Source organism: Rhamphochromis sp. 'chilingali' (genome assembly GCF_963969265.1).
Source record: "Rhamphochromis sp. 'chilingali' genome assembly, chromosome: 14".
In the NCBI taxonomy this organism is placed as follows: Eukaryota; Metazoa; Chordata; class Actinopteri; order Cichliformes; family Cichlidae; genus Rhamphochromis; species Rhamphochromis sp. 'chilingali'.
Window position 1 is genome coordinate 22,962,160 of NC_137941.1, and position 18,513 is coordinate 22,980,672.

General features: G+C 43.5%; 1 protein-coding gene across 2 annotated transcripts in view; it reads right to left on the minus strand.

The window, feature by feature from the left end:
* Nucleotides 1-3,226: 3,226 nt before the first annotated feature.
* Nucleotides 3,227-18,513, minus strand: part of LOC308410362 (cyclic AMP receptor-like protein A) — a 52,882-nt gene continuing 37,595 nt past the window's right edge. For both annotated transcript variants that reach the window (XM_080903649.1, XM_080903648.1), the window contains 2 exons: nt 12,399-12,546; nt 3,227-4,220 (listed from right to left, as the gene is read on the minus strand). In XM_080903649.1, coding sequence (XP_080759775.1) covers nt 4,059-4,220; nt 12,399-12,546 — 310 coding nt within the window. In that variant the 3' untranslated portion in view covers nt 3,227-4,058. The remainder of the gene's footprint in view (nt 4,221-12,398; nt 12,547-18,513) is intronic.

Here is an 18,513-nt window from a genome sequence, read left to right on the forward strand (position 1 = left end):
GAGATAGGGACGTTAAACAGACGATTCGCAAGCGACAGCTATAAATAGGAAAGATCGCGGCCACCGAGGTCACGTCATTGGTGGTGTTTCTCGAATTTCAGGGGATTATTCGAGTCACACACAGGCAGGTTTTCTGCACAGCTTATACTGATATTTTTGGACCAAATCCTCAGAGGTTAAAATGAAAAACCTGAAAGGATCGTGCAGCCTGTTGGCAGCACTAGGAGTGACTGCATGCGATGTTTAGATTATAGGGCTGGAACAATGACGCCTGGTCGATTAACTGATCGACAGAAAAGAAGCAAAGCTGCTTCTGGCTTTGTGTGTTTGCGTTGGCAACACAAATATTAGATATAAGGATTTGGGGATATGCGTGATGGTGAGGGGCGTTTGGACTATTTTCTAGTACATTATACTGAATTCCGAGTGGATGCAACTTTTTTGTTTTCAAAATTCTCTTAATGTACTAATTTGGTCTGCGGCTAGGACTTCGTAGGTACCTCAGTGCCTTCTAGTAATATGACGTGATTTTGTCAAAGCCGTTACGCAGAAGGTGACCTTCGACATCTCTACGCAGCAGTCGTGACTGCAATGGCAGAGAGATTAGGGTCCAATTTTTTTAGTGGCAGGCCTGTCCTCCTGCAGACCAGCGTTTTTAACGTTTTTTTTCCTGATTGGTTTTCGCGCTAAAAACTACTTGGTTATATTAAGGCAAGGATCGTGGTTCCGTGTAAAACCCTCCCCTTCAAACTGGTAGCCCTGTGCGTTAAATATGAGTTGGGAACGAGCGACCATCTCAGCGCTTTACGCACAGAAGCCAAAGGACACTGTGCGTTAATGATCCGTGCCAGCAGTCAAAATAACACCCCCTGAGAAGAGAACCGGCTGAGTCGAAGCATCTGGGGGAAATTGATCATTTCAGCTTTTACGAAATCCTGGTTCATACTCTAAATGGAACCTGATGGTATCTGTCACATAAGTGGATTCACATTTGTGTAGACACTGAATCATTTTGTTCCAAACTGCACTGTGATTGGGCAAAGCTGTGCTCCCCAAAAATAGAATTTTGGTATTTGGTGATATTTGTTCTGTATTTACAGTTTGATCAGATCTGCTCTGAGCAAATGATCACAGACCCAAGGTCAGCGTTAAGAGGACCTGAGGATTTTGCACACTCTTCTTCTAGATATTTAGGCACTCAAACAACACCAATACCAACACCTTAAAAGAAGAGACTAGACTAAAATCCATCTTTTGTGCCCCTATACAGATATCAAAAACAGAGTAGTTTCTTACTGTTACAGCAGAGTAAGAAACTTTTGCAGCTGCTACTCTGGTTTTGCCAGATTTGATGACCATGTGTGAAAGACAGTTTTAAGATTTTTGTACACTGCAGTCAACTTTTATAGCATTTGGTATTGTTTTTATGACCACAAAAAATGGCCACATTAACCTGTTGGTTGATCACCTGGGCAAAAGGTTAATAATAAGAAGAAGGGGGTAGGGGTCTTGCACTAGGCCACAAATTGAGAGGCATAGGGGAAAAGGAGCCCAGTTTACAGGTTTCTCTACATTTGCAACAACTTCCACTCAATTATTTAGATCAGTCATGCTGTAATCTCCTCATTAACCTTCTTCAGCCTTTTTTTTTTTTTTTTTACTGTAAGCAGCCAGTGAGCTGGTATTAGGAGGTTATACCCTCCCCCAACGATGCCTGTAAATACTGCCGGGGCTCTAAAGAAACAACAACAAAAAAAACAACAACAACAAAAAAAAAACAGCAGACAGGGCTCCCTGTGGAAGCAGAGCAGAGCAGCCACAAACACCCATCAGGACTGCCTGCCTGCCTCCCTTTGGCTCAGAGGTGACAGAGCTCCAGCTTGTTTTTCAGCGTCTGCTGCTGCGCTGTCGCCTCTCCCCTCTCTCTCCACTTCTCCTCTCCTCTCTGTTTCTGTGCGTCACAGCTAGGTCATGGCCGGACTCCAACAAATGCTCCGGTTTCTCGAGCCACACGCACGCACACACACATACGCACACACACACAAAGGCACCAGGAGCACACAAACACTGATCTGACAAATGATAGGGTGGCGAGGCGAGGCGAGCTAATAGTAGGCAGTGCGCCTGCTGACATGCCCGTGGGCCGCGGGTGTTAAATTGTATCCAATTACGGCGCATGCGACGATATGAGGGGGGAATAATAATTCTTCTTGCGTGACAGGGAGATTCGCTTATTTCACGGGATCTTTATATGAAGTGGGGGCGCAGGGCTCGATGTGTTCACACGTTTGTGGGCAAGCTGTGTTGTCTATGCACGTGGAGGAAAAAGATCTGGTTTTCCGGAGGACACGTTGCCCATGATCCATTAATCAAAATCCAGTTAATAACGTTTGGAGATGGGCAGGGTCCGGTAGAGTCCGACCAATAATTAATATCCATTATTTAAGCAGGCCCCGCCTAAAACAGGCCTGAATGTACATACACATAAACAGACAAACACTTTGCAGGCAGGCAAGTGGGAATGAGGAATGGCATCAATGTGAAAATGAAATAAACAGGCCTAGTCTCAGCTTTGTTATGAAATGTCTCTCCTGCTCATTTATTTGATGGAGTGCGCAGCCGAATCAAACCAGCAACAGTGCCGGGGTGGGGTGGGGGTGGGGGGGCAGTGTGGGTGATACGGTGGTGTGATTGTGAACTGCAAACCAAAGTTTCACCCAGGTGTGGCTGACACTCGGCAGAAAAGATTTAAAACAAAAAGGTCAAGAGTTGGTTTTCGTAGTTCAGTTTGGCAAAGACGGAGCTGACGGCTGGGAGAGATCCGACCGTAACGAAGGCTTGAAACCAGAAAAAACCAAATGGGCTGTGGCAGAGCATAGCAGGTGGTTCACGCTATTAGCCTGACAATCAGCGACACTGTTCCTTACTTCAAAACAGGCTGGCAGAGGCACCTTAAAGAAACAAATAAAAATAAAAAAATAAAAAAGTATCCGTGTGTGTGTCTACCAGGGGATTTATTTGCCCAAAAGCATCTCTCTGTAGTTGTTCATAAGGCTGTGTGTGTTGAATTCGGTTCTGCTTGACGGACACCGCCGAGCAGCAGATCTGGACCAAGAAAAAAAGTTTCATCTCATCTGGTCCAAGGCAAAGTACAAAAATAGAGTGTACAGTTAAATATGTACAATACATTGATCTGTTAGAAATATTGTATAACAAACAAGTGTAGTATTTTTCATTAAAAAAAAAAAATACAAAATAACCTTCCAGAAGTGAATACATGTGCAGCAGTTGCATCAACAGTAACAAAAAACAGGCAGAAAACAAATACTGTGAGGAAGGTGACATGGGTGCTTTGGGATTTAGTTGCCCTGTTGAGGCATCTTGACTGTTTATAACCCCTCCCACTTCTGTAGTTCAACTCCGCACCCACATCCCCCCTGTTGGCAAGAAAATTGTTCAGTAGCAGGATCAATCTCAGGGTAGATGCAGATGCTTTCACGTCAGACACACGGGATACATCTTAAAGGCCTCCTTTTCAACTAATCTCCTGCAGAGACGTGAAAAGAGAATGCTAAAGGAACACCTTGTTATGATTGCCTTTCAGCGGTCCTTATGGGTTCTTTTTTTCTCCATTTTATTGTTGTGGCATGCCGAAATGCTGCAGACGTACAGAATACGATGCAGAGAGGGAAATCGTTTCAAGACCTTTTTGGGAAGAAGCAGATGCGTTTAACATCGAGAGGATCTTTACAGCGCCCTAGTCCTTCCCCTTCTCTTGTAGTAATGCGCTGAGCTGGAGCTCTGTTCAGTATGTGTGGTGTGTGTGTCTTTAGGATATTAAATAGTAAAGGATGGGGATTAATAATGGAACCTGACAGCTCATCTCCGGCTCCTATCTGCCTGACTGTCCCCCACAATCTTCCCTTCCATTCCCTCCCTACCTCTTTTTCCTCCCTCTCAGTTTCTAATCTGCTGCGTTTCTCTCTGGCTCTGACCCTCCTTCGTGTTCCTTCCCTCCATCTCTTTTGTCTCCCTCGCTCTCCCTCCCTCCCGCTCTCTCAGGGCCCTCGGTCTTTCAGGGTCATGTCAGGAGAGTAGAAGAGCACATTGGTGTCATCGTCATCGCTGAGGTCGGCCAGGTCAGCCTGCATGTAGCGCACCGCCCCGGGGTAGTACTCTCCAATCCGTGTTCTGTCACAGAGCCGTGACTGCAGAGCCAGCTAGAAAACAGACACGCATACAGTTTGGAATTAGTACACAACACTTATACTGGTGTAGAAAGGATGTTCACACTAAAGCTCAAGACTCAAACGTTTTTGGCCATTAAATTAAAAACAGTGCCCCAGGTAGATAAAAATGAAAATATTAAACCCCAGATTTGCATATCCAAGGCGTCATCGTGAAGCTGTGGGTCGCCGGCCATAAGAACCAATAATCCCCTTCAAGTTCATTTTCTCATGCACCTCTGGACCGCTTTAACCCCGTCTGCTATTTTTTAAAGCATCCATGTTACAATCTTTAATGTGTCAAAACGTTGGCCATTCAACTTCAATTTCATTTTGGCTAAGAGACGAGACTGCACGGAGGGAGATTTGCTGAGCAGACTGAGTGGGAAGTGAAGGTCGCTGTGGTGTGACCAACAAAATCCCGCCTTTTCAATGCAGTGTGTGCTGGAATAGGATGGCACGAGGAACAACTGAGGTCGTTAAGCATTGAATGTTCTGCCTCGGGACGCAACAGTAAAACTTTTGTTATGGTGACATTAAAATGCTTAAAATTCTATATACTAGTGTGAGAAGTACGAGCCGCTGTAAAGGCCCACTTATGCAGAGTTAATTTTAAGACTCATACTGTGGCTCTGCTAGAATCTTTGGTCATCCTGCACAACGCTAGATTCCACCTTTTGTAAATTCCATGAAAGCAGCGTACTTCAAACAATATGAAAAAGAAAAAAAAATAAACGGCAGTGCAATAAAACTTTAATGAGCGTCTAAATCTGAAGAAGAAAGTGTGCAGCCCTACATCACTTAAGCATGAACTGCTTTGATGTGTGCGAGTAGCGGGAGAAAATAGCCTAACTGTCCAGTCAAGCCTGAGCTTGTAAATGATATGCACGCTTCTAAACACGCTCACAAACGTCAGGCTCATGAGAGGCAAATGAGATTCTGCTCATTTGAGTTTGTACGTGTGAGCAGGGATATCGATGCACAGTGCCCTAGCCAACAATACTGAAACCGGGAAAACGTTTAGTAGATTACACTGGATCTGGAAATCTGGAATTTTCCTGTTTATCTCAGTCACCATTCCAAATGAAAGTGGGAATAACGGTCCACATTTTAACTTTTAAGCTGCCAAAACACCTTGTCCTGTGTTTTGGCTTCTGCTAAGCCCTGGAAATCATTCATAATGCAGTCAAACCACCCTTCCCTTCCTTGATTGCATTTAATTGCTTCACTGGTACTTGAAAATCCCCTCAGTGTGGGGCTGTTTTCGATCTAACAAAGAAAATTACCTATGGAACTCAAGAGTGAACAATTACATAAGCTTGTTTGGGTGAGAGGGGGGGGACTTTTGTCCCCTTTCAATCTCGCAAACATTACAAAATTCACAGCACAAATCTCGTCTCTGGGTTCCACTGACTTTGGTTCTGTCAGATGAGCTAGTGACTGTGAAACGGGAATGTGATTAATGCACAGCAACTGTTTTTATGCTTTTTGAATGGTGTGATTATGCAAACCGAATCAGATGTTTGGCTGTTTTATATTTACATTTATTCAACTGGCAGATGTTTTGTTTTTTAGTACTGTTACCGAGCCAAGCCAGAGTAGCTCACAGTTCACAGGTTTTTCATTGCAGAAGGACAATGTGAGCTACAGTAGGATGGAAAGATGAAGGGTGTTTAGACCAGTTTAGACTGGGATTTTAAAATCCACATTGCTACCAAGACTCTTGTTCCATTGCAGATCATATGAATAGGACTGCTCACAAACCTGCATGGGATTATTCATGTAAGTGGGAGATGTGCTGATGGCTACTCTGCTGAAATACCCAGAAAAGAGTAAAGAAACGCAGAGTGACATATGCCGTCTTTGGCTGGTTGAACCTCAGATGTGCTGCTGCAGTTTGGATTTATTTATTTATTTATATATATTTTTTTTTTGCTGGGGTTTCACTGGCAGCCCTGCCAGAAGGGAATACAGTACACATACACTATAAGAGAGCAAGGGGGAGGACTGAACAGAGGTTTAACCAGCTGAGCCTCAGCAGCGTAACAAGGCTTTGTCTGCCTCTCCTTAACACACGACAGCTGTGATGCGCAGTTTCGGTTATTGGTGGACAAAAGGGGGCCATGCTCGTGTGGGCACGCGGTGTTTCCACTAAAAAAAACAAACCCCAAAACCCCAACAACAATCGTGTTTTAAAATCAGCCTGCTTTGCGTTAAGATTGCCACGATACCGAGACATGTAGGGCTTTGGAAGAGCTTCCTTTCCTGCGTGCACACTCATAAACACAGAGAAGGAGAAGTGAGATGTGAGCTCATTGCAGAGCCACGGACGGTTCAGCTGTATGGCTAGAATGCAGATCAATATCAGGGTAGGAGCGAGAGGAAGAGGGAACGAGACGGAGAGTACACAGGTGGGAGGGAGATGCTGGAGAGCAGCAAAAATAATGTAAGATAGATAAATGCCAGAGATGCTGTAACAGGGTACTGGGAACAGAGGAGACAGCAGAAGAGTACGGCGAGGCAGAGATGGGCAGAGAGAGGGAGAAACAGAAGAGCGGCTTCACTGCCGCGAAAGAGGAGGAGGGTGGGGGAAACCGAGGACTAGATAAAGAAAGTGATGCCATGACAAAGAAGCAGGTTAATGGAAGAAAATGGGTTTTAAAAAACAAAAAAAACAAAAAAATGCGCTTCTGTTCACAGTAATAACCTGGTTGTGTGAATGCATGAATCAGATCTGTAACCAGAAGAGGCCTCTCAGTGAAAGTGTGTTAGTTTTAGTTTTAGTTAGACCAACTCTCCTCACGCTTAAATTTAGCTTCAAGAGGAAGCGAGGAGGAATGGAAATATCTGCTAAAATCACGACCTGGTCCGATTTCTTTTTTTGTTTTTTGGTGTCATGATTTGAGTTTTAATCTGGTGTGTGCCGAGTCTTTTACTTAACTTTGCAATTCTCTGCACTGCAGTACGAAACATAACTGGCAGGTAGGCTTACTCACCTTAAAGGTCAGTGTCTAACTAAATTTATGGGGAAAAAATGAATGGCAGTGAAAATGTGTGGGTGTATGCAGCAAAGGCTATTTGAAAAATTTAACAGCTACAATTTCTATGGCTCAAAGTAAACAGTGTACTGAAAGCCACCGCGCTTCCTGTGTTTTTGCTCAATCTCTCAACTGAAACTGGCCAATAGACATCGTGCAGGCAGAGTGTGCTGTGCTTTTATGTCTCTAGTGACGAGGACCCATGTCCACTACGAGTCTAGACTCAGGGAAACCCAGTGGTATTCACAATCATGCATGCTAGCCTAATAATCAACCTGAAATGCCATTAAATTTAATCTCATTTCCATTCTGCAGTTTTATTTTTAGTTGACATGGGAGCTGCTCGAATGGCTGCCAAGATCATTTATTTTATAAGGTTTTTAAAAAAACATGTAAATTAGTTATTTTTAGCAAACTCTGCATCACGATCTTTCACATGTCACCATTCAAATCAAAGCAGCTACTTTTCATAGTGAGAGTGGAACAAATTGTGGATGTTTTGAGGGATCTAAATGTGGTGCCCAAACTCAGCGTTGCTGCCAATTTGCTCCAGTGGCCATTTGCAAGCACTGAAACAAATAAATGGCACATTTTTGCCATACCCTATAAAATGCGTGAGCCTTTCTTAGAACTCACAAAAGTGCTTTTATCTGCACTGTCTCATCCTAATGTGCTATCTATGCACTGAGCAGAACAAAACTGGCAGGGCCACGGAAAGCAATAATAATGCCTTTTTGCTATGTGCTGCATAAGCCAAAAGGGAACCTAATAAACTGAGAACAATTCAAAATCTTGGAGTCCAGTATCAAGGTTTAAAAAATACCAATGGCACAGTACCAGGCATGTTTGAATGACTGAACATATTGGATATTAAAAAGGTACTCCGCACTTAAATGTTGAGTTTATTGAGCTATAAACTTAATGATATTACTGTCACTATTACTGGGATGAAACACGTCAGTGCTGGTGGTAATGACATTTCTTTGCAAATAATAAAAACCTGAATGTCACTGTTTGAAAATGGCTCAATAAGCAATCTACTGTTTTAAACCTTGCAAAGCCAGACTGCCACAGGTCAGACTGTTTAGGGCTCATCAACATGTCTCAGATCAGCTCAAATCAGCTGTGGGAGAACCCCTCCCACCCCTTAGTGTTTCATACTTGAATGATGGAAACTCATTTACATGAATGTCTGCCATTTCCTGCAAACGCTCTACTTAGGGTTTTTCAGTTTTGGTGCAGTGGTTTGGACTTGTGCTTTTGAGGGCTGCGAAAGCATCACCAGACCCTCACATAGCTCAGCAATAAAGGTGGCAAGATGCCCCCTTTTTAGTGAGAGACAAAGACACACAGAAGCTTTAAGCAGTATCCGCGCTGGAGCCAAAGGCTTGAACTGATGCAGCACGAGACCAGGATGGTCAGGACCAGCATGGCCTTCCACCACATTAATGTCTGTTTCAGCTGATTACGGATTTCTTCACCTCAAATAAACCCTCTGTGGCAGACATGTGTCTCTTTCCATTTTCTCTGGACTGGAAAAGAGAGTGGGCAGCCCTCTCCTCACCCTTTCTCACCCTTTTTCCTCATTTTATTTTTAATACGTGGGGGTGGAGTTAGATTAAAAACTGTGGGTGAACTAACATTTTAAGAGGTCTCTACCCAAAGTACAGGTGCAGATGCAGATACAGCAAATGCATTACATTACAGTCGACGCATGAGTCCACTAGTGGCTTGAAGGTGAGCTGTGGTATTTGGTGCCAAGATGTTAGCAACAGATCCTTCAAGTCCTGTAAGCTGGGAGGTGGGGGCTCCATGGATCAGACTTGTTTGTCAAGCACATCCCACAGATGTTTGACTGGATTGCAATCAGGAATTTTGAGGGCAAGTCAACACCTCAAACTTGTCCTCCTCAAACCATTCCTGAATCATTTTTGCTTGGTGGCAGGAAGCATTATCCTGCTGAGAGAGGCCAGAGCCATCAGGGAAACAGTGCTTAGGGTAGGTGGTAATAATCATAGCATCATAGTAAAATCCACATGGATGGCACGACCCAAGTTTTCCAGCAGAACATTGCCCAAAGCGTCATACTGCCTCCACTGGCTTGTCTTCTTCCTATACCACATCTTGGTGCCAGGTGTTCCCCAGATAAGCAAAGTACACACACCTGGCCATCCACGTGATGTAAAAGAAAATGTGATTTATCAGACGAGGCCACCTTCTACCATTTATCTGTGGTGCGGTTCTACTGCTCGAGTTCCCATTAATGCTGCTTTCGACGGTTGACAGAGGTCAGCACGGGCACCCTGACAGTGTTGTTTTTCATTTTTGCTCCTGGTACTGTATGACGTCAAAGAGAGCGGCTGTCCCTAATGTAGTCATCTCAGGCACACAGCTCTGCCTGTGAGCACAAAGGTCCCATCCACCTGCTGTTTAAAGCCTCTGTTTATGAGGAGCAGCGAATCGGAATAATGATGGATCGTTATGAGCTGTAAATCACGCAAGACTACTATCGCGGAGTCCAGGAATAAAAACATGAAGGTGGGAACGAGCATAACAGGTCACCTTTAATTAAACTGATTTTCTCCGCCTACCCAAAGCAACAGCCACCAACAACTTTTCCAAAGTACGTATGGCACGAGAGAGCAGAGTGAAGACAGCCTAGGGAGAAGGAAAAAAGGTGCTTACCCTTTAAATCATGCAAATGTACTGCAGGCAAGCAGCAACAGAGGCAGAGAGGGAGAGAGCGCTGGTGAGTGAGCACGAGGAGACAGGGTTAGGAGGGCCAGGGTGGGGGTGGGGGGTAGGGTTGAAAGCGCAGATTCGTCGCTTTGAGAGAGGAATGTTTTGACGCTGTTGCAAAACCCTCCACACCACCCCCACCTCCTTCTCTCCCAAACCCCCCCCCCCCCCCGCGCCCCCTTCTCTTCCCCGCCAATCTCACACCTGATGTGTGGGGGCTGCTGGGAGCCGCATGCCAAGATGAATAACAACCGGCTGTTAGTCACGATAGCGCACGAACACACGCCGCCTCTCTCTCTCTCTCTTTCACTCGCTCTCGCTCTGTCATCTTCTTTCTCACCTTCTCTCTCGTTCTCCGTGAGACGCGCAAACAGCGTTTTCTCTGTGATTTACGAACACATTGAGATTCCGTTTCACTTCTCTGTCTCTCTCTCTCTCCGCTCACCACAGTGCAACATTGACATTTGGGCTGAAGGTCACACTGCACATTCCAGTCTTCCACACTGCGCTCACGACCCGTTATCAGCGTGGTTGGTGGTACTGACTAGGCGACAATATGTGTGTGTGTGTGTGTGTGTGCGTGCGTGTTTGTGTACGCGTGAGCTAAGACCACAAAGAATTTTCTGTGTTTGCGGTTCAATATCTGCTCTGGCTCGTATCTGCAGATACAGTCAATGTTTGCAGATTGAGACAAATCTGTGGAGAACCCTATTGATTGTGGTGTTTATTGAAATGCAACCACGCAGGTTTGTGGTTCAAATTTTAAAAAAGAGAGAAATTAAATATAATATATACACGTAATTTTTTTGGAAAAGCTTGTCTTCATTACATGTTCCTAAGCCCTGAATTTGCCATTTTACACTTTAAAAAAAAAGGGGGGGGGGGGGGGGGGTTTGTACCAAAAACCCAACAAGCATTTTCCGTACAGGTGGCGTGTGAACACCTGTAACAGATGGTAACAGTCAGTGTGGGAAGTTAAATGGCCTAATTACAAATCCTGAAGCAATTATTTCTCACTGGGAAGAGGGCTAAGATGATGTTGCAAAAAAAGAAGGGAAAAAAAGTAAAATGACTTTTGTAGAATTACCACATCATTAAACTTAAACATCTTCCTTACGTAAGCATTTCAACACTGGTATAAACAGAAAATTCAGCCACTCATTTCGATGCCCTTCAATTCGTATGTCTTTGCTGGGATGGGCTTCAGCCACCTGAGTCCCTGAAAGGAGTAAGCAAAGGTACACTGCAGAGGACAGATGGCATTCAGAGCTTTATAAAGCTCCTTTCAGACGTGGAATCTGTGACATTGCCGACTGAATAGATCTGCTGAAGGAATGGATTTTAAACCACGCTAACAGCAGGAATAACAATGATGCTCAATCTGAAATTCACATAATTCAAATGAGTAATCCCAGCGATCATTTTTGCTAAATGTCACAGCAAAGCTGATGTTTTTTTCTTAGGACTAAAATGTATTGGAAAACTTTGGTGATCCCAGACTTTTAATCCGTCACCACAGATTTAAATTTGCCCATTTAATTCACGTGTCTATTACTTTACAGTTAAACTGAATTATACCTGCTAACCAGCTGCATATTGGGTGGTTGCTGAGTGTGTCTACATGCGTATCCTGGTTATGACAATCTTTTAGAAGTACTCTGTTTTTGTCTTTGCGTCTTTATTTCTGACACTTGAATGGGCCGTTGTTCTAGGTGTTAAGAAACCTGGATATGCTTCTGAACATGTTGAAGTACCCTTATACAGCACATCCAGGTGTCTGAATGTTCCAGCCAAGTTACCTCATAGAAACCCAAATAATGGTGGGAGCAAGACATTCAAGTCTACAGAAGACAGTTTGCAGAATGCCTGTTTCTCAACATGTAGAGTGAGACAAGTCAGGTCAAAGCCACCTGGGCTTATGTTTAGTAGCTATGAAGATGAACTGTGAGAAACTATTTGCATGCCTAATCAAATGTATATAAGTGTCATATCCTGAATATGGTTAAAACCAGGATAAGCTTAGGTAACCTGGGATACTCTGTCCATGTAAATGCACACATTGTGACCATGTTTGCATACTTAGCGCTGAACTGTAAGCATTTAACCAAATGCACAGTTTCAACCAGTATAAGCCTCGATTGAGAGCTCGTGTCAGTGCAACAGCCTGATTGGTTCCTCGCGTGTTGGGTTAAATATTTTCAAGTGACACGGACATGTATTTACCTTTATTTTTTGTCACCCAGGATTGATTCGCATCAGTGCAAGTCTTTGAACAGACTACTGTATGCAATCACATGAAAGATGACTGAGTATCTATTCAAGCGTAACCACTATGTATAAATAGCCTCCAGATTTAAATAACGATGCGGTTCTCACAGGTGTGTGTGAAGTTTACCTGCATGCCAGTTGGGCTCAGGAGGCTCCACCAATCCCTATTCAGGCCAAACACAAAGGCATTGGCCAAGCCGTGGAGTGGTGCCGACAGGACGTGCAGAAGTGTGAGGTAGAAGGACGGTGCTTTAGGGTAGAAGGCGTTATGGAGCCTGGAGGAGGAGGAAAAAAAGAGAAGACAGAGAAGTTTTAAGTTCTCCCGTAAAAAAGTTGTAAATACAGAGACAACTAGGAGCAGAGCTTTAGACGTGACGATGGAGTAATTCAGGGAGAAATCAGAGGGAGAAGACGGCAACGGGGGAAAGGGGAACGGCAGAGAGCGAGAGGTTGATAGAGCAGCAGAAAGAGAGGGAAAGAGAGGCAGAGGACAAGTGAGTGACAGAGTGAGGGACAGGGTGAGAACGAGAAGTAAGTGGCAGAGGCAGAAAAAGGAGAGAGAGAGGAAAAGGGGAGGGCGAAAGAGCGAGTGAGCTTTATATCAGCGTTTAAGAGCCCATTAGGCAGCGTGAGACGGCTGGGCTGACACATTCTTGGCTGCCGCTTCGACAGCACGCAGCACTTTACAAGGACAGGGAGATGTGTAGCGCTCAACTCCCTTCCTCTCCTTCTCACCCCCTATCTCTCATCTCAGTTTCCTACTTCTCCTGACCACAATTTCGCCATCCCATCTTTCCCTTCTTTTTCATTCCGCGCACGTTTCCCCCGCACGCTGCTCGGCCTCACTCAGATATCGCCCCCATTTCTTTGCATTCAGTTTCATCTATCTGGATATCTCATTTTCATCTTGACTCGTGAGAGTGAGCCGCTATTCCTTTCTTTTCAATTTCCTTCCCCGCGCCTGGAAACCTGGGACACGACTAGGAGAAGAACCTGATATTGTATGGTGCGGCTGAGAACTAATGGCTGCCTCTGAGAACGATGCTGCTCAGCCATTAACCCTGGATTAACCTTGTATTAGCGCTGCTCGCTGGGCTAGCCCGCCACTAATGTCTTTTATTGATCTATTAGCGTGAGAATCAAACCGCCGCGCGGCTCATGGCATTTTCTGCATGTGTTGTGTTCTTGGGTTTAGTGTGCAGCACGAACTAAGTGGCCACAGTGGTTGACCTCAGGGTCACCAAAGTCATCTGTGTCTTGGGGGTTGGGTGGGCCACTCTTGTATTGTGGTTGCACAAAGTTACGTGGGACTCTCCAATCACCTATTCCTATGTGACTGTCTGACTCAAAGAGATTTTTTTTCATTAGTTTTTGAAATGACAATTATATTGGGGAAATCTTTAGCAATTTTAACACCGCTGTGCTTTAAATCACTCTCTGTAGCAATCACTTCACAATAGCACCACAAATACTGAGCCATCACTGCACCCTGCACATGAACATGACGAGTCTTCGTGGCTGCAGTGACATCAGCCAGGCTAATAAAAATAACTCCTGGTGACTAACCAAATGTGTTTTATAAAAACAATGTTAAATGTCGTGATGCTATTACATCACTGTCACTTTCTAGTCGCACAGGAGGCAGATAATGTTTTAGAGAATACTACTCAAAAGACAGGAAACTTTCTACTTACAATAACAGGACACTGAAGGCCAGATCAAAAATAAACAAAAAGCTTTGTGTAGTGGAGACGTCCAAAGTAGGTTCAGGGCTTGCAACAGGATTTATTTCCAATAGGAAACACATAAACTTACATTGGCAGGGTTATCCTTCAGAGGAGTTTCATTTGATGGCAGATGGTTTAAGCACTGAAAAGGCAATGGATAAATCCATTTTAACACATTTAAGCACAAAGCAAGCATTGAGAAGCACCCAGGTGCCAGGAAGAGGAGCGACTCTGTTACTTGCCGTGAGAATCAACTAAAATCGGAGCAAATTGATTTATATTTAATATTTGTCATTATTTTTTGGAAATGACTAAAAAAGTTAATGTAATGTCTTACATTTCTAGAGACATAAATAAAATAAAATAAAATAAAAACACTATATATCCCAAACAGGAGTCCTCTCTTTCTTACTGGGGATTTATGCTTCAGCAGGAAATTTGTCACCTCAATGTGAGGGGTGATAATCATAAGCATCAATATAAGGATCTCAGCAAATTTCTGCCTATCAGAAAAAGGAATTGGAAAACTTGAGCAACAAAAATGTTTTACCCCACAAAAACCATGGAGCAATTAACACACAAGTCCACCAGCACAAGCATAAACACTTCGACGTCAGCCACGCACATGGGCCAAACTGTCGGCTCGATTCAGTCTAAATCAGGCCTCAGTAGTAGATGGCATTTCACAATTTTCTGCCCAGTCTGTCAGGACATCATGTCCAGAAAAAAAACAAATAAGAACTACTGAGCTCATTTTTGTGCTTGAGTTCTTTTGTGGATGTAGACTTCTTCTGCTTCTGCATCACGGTCTTGAAAAAGGCTGCGTGCACCACCCATTTTTAGACGGGAAGATTTTGTTCCCGGAGATAAGATGGAGCTCCAGTTGGGATGTCGCAGCTGTATGAAACTAATAGCTGGTGCAGCTTCTTTGGTACACACAGCTGCTTCAGGTGCGCTGTCAACAGCAGCCTCTTACACTACCAGCAGCAGCGATAGCAGAGCCTGAGTTTCTGCTTGATGAAAATATAAACGAGGCGCTGTACATGCTTTTTTCCTAACGTCTGATAACTTCCAAATTAGCCAGCTTTTTCCTCCACCTTGCTCTCGCCAACGTGACAACTAAAAACACAGCGTTGATTTATGTTACCCAAGCGAGATATGATTACAAAAAAAACCTGCATTTTCAAAATATTTTAAGGTTATACGTTTTCGGATCCATTTGTTATTCCTAAACTTAACCTAGCCTGGCCACTCGCACTTTTGTGTCATTACAGTGTGTTTATTTACAGCAAATTCCAACCCGATACTACAATAACGACCGTGAATGTTTTTTATTGTAGTGCATTTGCAGACACGGTTTTGCTAAATCTGCTTTCTGCTTCATTTTCATACAGATAAATTCCCAACCTGCAAGCCACTCTTAAATATGAAAAGAAAAAGATAAAACTTGCAACAGAGGCTATCCATCATTTTAATTGTGGTCTCTTGGAGCAATAATACATAAATGATTATTTTTTCCTGATGTAACCACACTCAATAATCTCAACGTTTAAGTGAAACCAAACTCTGATCCTTAAATGCGTCAATAAAGGCCTTCAGTCACTGGACACGTTAACATAATATTTGCAAATATCAAATCAAGCTTAATTTTTATGATTCAAATAAGCATATCTGACCAATCGGACCGCTGCACATGGCAACAAGTGTGCTGTAGCTCAAAATGTGCACCAGTATTGGATACACAAATAGTAAAATAACACTATTTTACCTCTTACACACAGCTAGATGCTGCGGGTCAATCGGCTCTCTGAAATGATTTCCCCACCTCCTCAGATGTGCTCCCAGCTCTGCCAGCAAGAGTTCAAACTGCCCCACTAACAACATAAAATGTATGGAGGCTATGAAGACATAGGCTCCTTACAGCTGTTACATACACTAACATCTTTTGCTTGAACAACAGTCCAGTTCTTTTTTTTTTTTGATAATTTAAATTCTTTACACGCCATAGAATTTGACTGCTGTCTGCTCATTGCTAATTTAACAGAAACCATGAAGTTTAATGATGCCAAATTCCCTTTTCTAGTATAAATGAACCGACTACAATGTCTGCCAAAATCTTTCGTTATAGAAAACGGGGATGCACGATTCAGTGTTTATTTCTATTTTTTGCCTTGATACTGATCTCGAGTCTTTGTGTATCTGTTTGGCGCACCTTTCTGACCCAAATACTGAAGGTCCAGATTCAAGAACAAATGATCTTTAATTGCCAATATGGATTCGATTTTAAGCTTCTTTGGGCAAATGCAACTGCAGAAATTGAGAACTGCGTAAAGTGTCTCACTCTGTTTGAGTTGGGATGACAGAGAAACTCAGTCTCCTCGTGGTTTATGGTTGTTATTACAAATATGTTTTAAATTGGCATGCCACAGTGGAGGACCGTAACTATGAGAGCGGAGGCTTCAGCTCTGTCAAAACTTAGCCACACACACCAAAATAAAAGGAAAGGGGGAAAGAGTCGTAGTGGCTACAGACGTCATGCCCTGCCTTCACTCCATCTATGCTACAAGCAAGGTACGCCTGGCCATTTGGAAAGGCCTAAGGAAATGTGACTGTTTCATGTACCTGTCACTTTCTAAACAAACACACACACGGCTATGGTCTTTGGCCCCATTATGAAGTCCTAATCAGTGAGCGATCCAGCTATGGTACCTGCAGCCGGCTGAGAAAGGATGGTATCTATGCCATTTTATGAAGGAAACCTGATAGAAAATTAGACTGAAATTCAAATTAGAACAGAATTATTATTATTAAACCAAAGAAGCTAAATGCAACAAATCCTTCTGAGAAAGTCTAAATGGTCCTGAGGGTTCCCCTCTGCTTTACCATCGAGTTGCTCAGAGAATTAATAATTACTCACAAAATGTATTAATTAATTAGTGAAAGCTTAAATTATGCGCTGACAGAACTCTTTTTTTAACAAGTGAATGAAACAGTCGGCACTGGTTGAAAACCAGACTGTTTCCCAACAAAAAAAGACTGCATAAAGATATAAGGGATACATGTCGCCATCTAAGCTTTGAGGATCTATATACCTTTGTGGCACTGTGCCCATATGCTTTTGCCACATTCAGGCATTTTTATTTTTACTTGCATACTGAGGGAAATGCAGACAGTATACCATCACCTGATGCCACGGGCTGGGTTAGGGCATATTGTAAACAGTGTGACAGTAAGCTTAAGCGTGGGAAGAGAGCTTGGTTCACCTCAACTCCAAGCAATTCACAAGAGGTTAGACTTCTTCTAATATTCTCCTGAACGATAGGTAGCACCACTCAAACCATACCGTCATATCAGTATTGATATAGGAAGAGAAGATGTTTTTTCCACAGTCTCACAGAAACTGTTGCACCATCTCCCTCTGTCTGAGCAGTAACTTTTATATCATTATTATGGCAGTAAAAACCATCATGGTCGTACCTCAACCCAGCTGCGATAGCAGTGGTACGATGTGCCAAGTAACAAAAGTCAACAGGTCAAAGAAAAACTAAAACAGCGGTGCATTTGACAGGGAATAAACGGTCACCAAAAGCGACCGGAGAGATGTTGTACTGTAGGGAAGAGAGAGCTCAGTGTGAAAGTGAAGCTGTCAATTTACTTGCCAATCTATGTTCCCACCCTCATCTTTAAGACCACAAGCTCTAGATCACAGGTGTCGAACTCCAGGCCTCGAGGGCCGGTGTCCTGCAGGTTTTAGATGTGTCCTTGATCCAACACAGCTGATTTAAATTGCTAAATTACCTCCTCAACGTGCCTTGCAGTTCTCCACAAGTCTGGTAATGAACTAATCATTTGATTCCGGTGTGTTGACCCAGGATGTTATCCAAAACCTGCAGGACACTGGCCCTTGAGGCCTGGAGTTCGACACCCCTGCTCTAGATAGTGACCTAAAGAATGAGACTGAGAATACAAGCTGCAGAAATCAGTTTCCACTAAAGGATGGCCAGATGTTCTCTTAGTGATAGGGCGAGTTGTGTCGTTTGGCAGGACCCACTACTTTGCCACATAAAACAAAACTAACTGAAATAGATCAGATATCTGACTAAGACGCCTCCTGGATGCCTCCTAGGTAAGATGTTTCGGGCATGTTCTATCAGGAAGACCTAATTCCCGCCGGATGAGCTGGAGAAAGGAAAAGGAGGTCTGGGCTTCTCTGCTTAAACTGCTACCCCCACGATCTGGAATCCAGAGCAGTAGAAAAACGGATGGATGGATGAATGAACAGATGGAAGGATGGATGATTAAGGAGATTTTAGTGTATTTTTTCTTGTCATTTGTGCACATTTTGTTTATTTTTTAGCAGTCTTACAAACAGCTCCTAAAACTTTTAGATTTAAGTTACGCAAACTTTGTCAAAACCAAGCAGGCACATAAACAGGCTGTTGTTTTTTTCCCTTAAAAGCCCAGTGAGAACTGCAGGAGAAAAGCACAGAAGATGATTATGGAGATTCATCCACA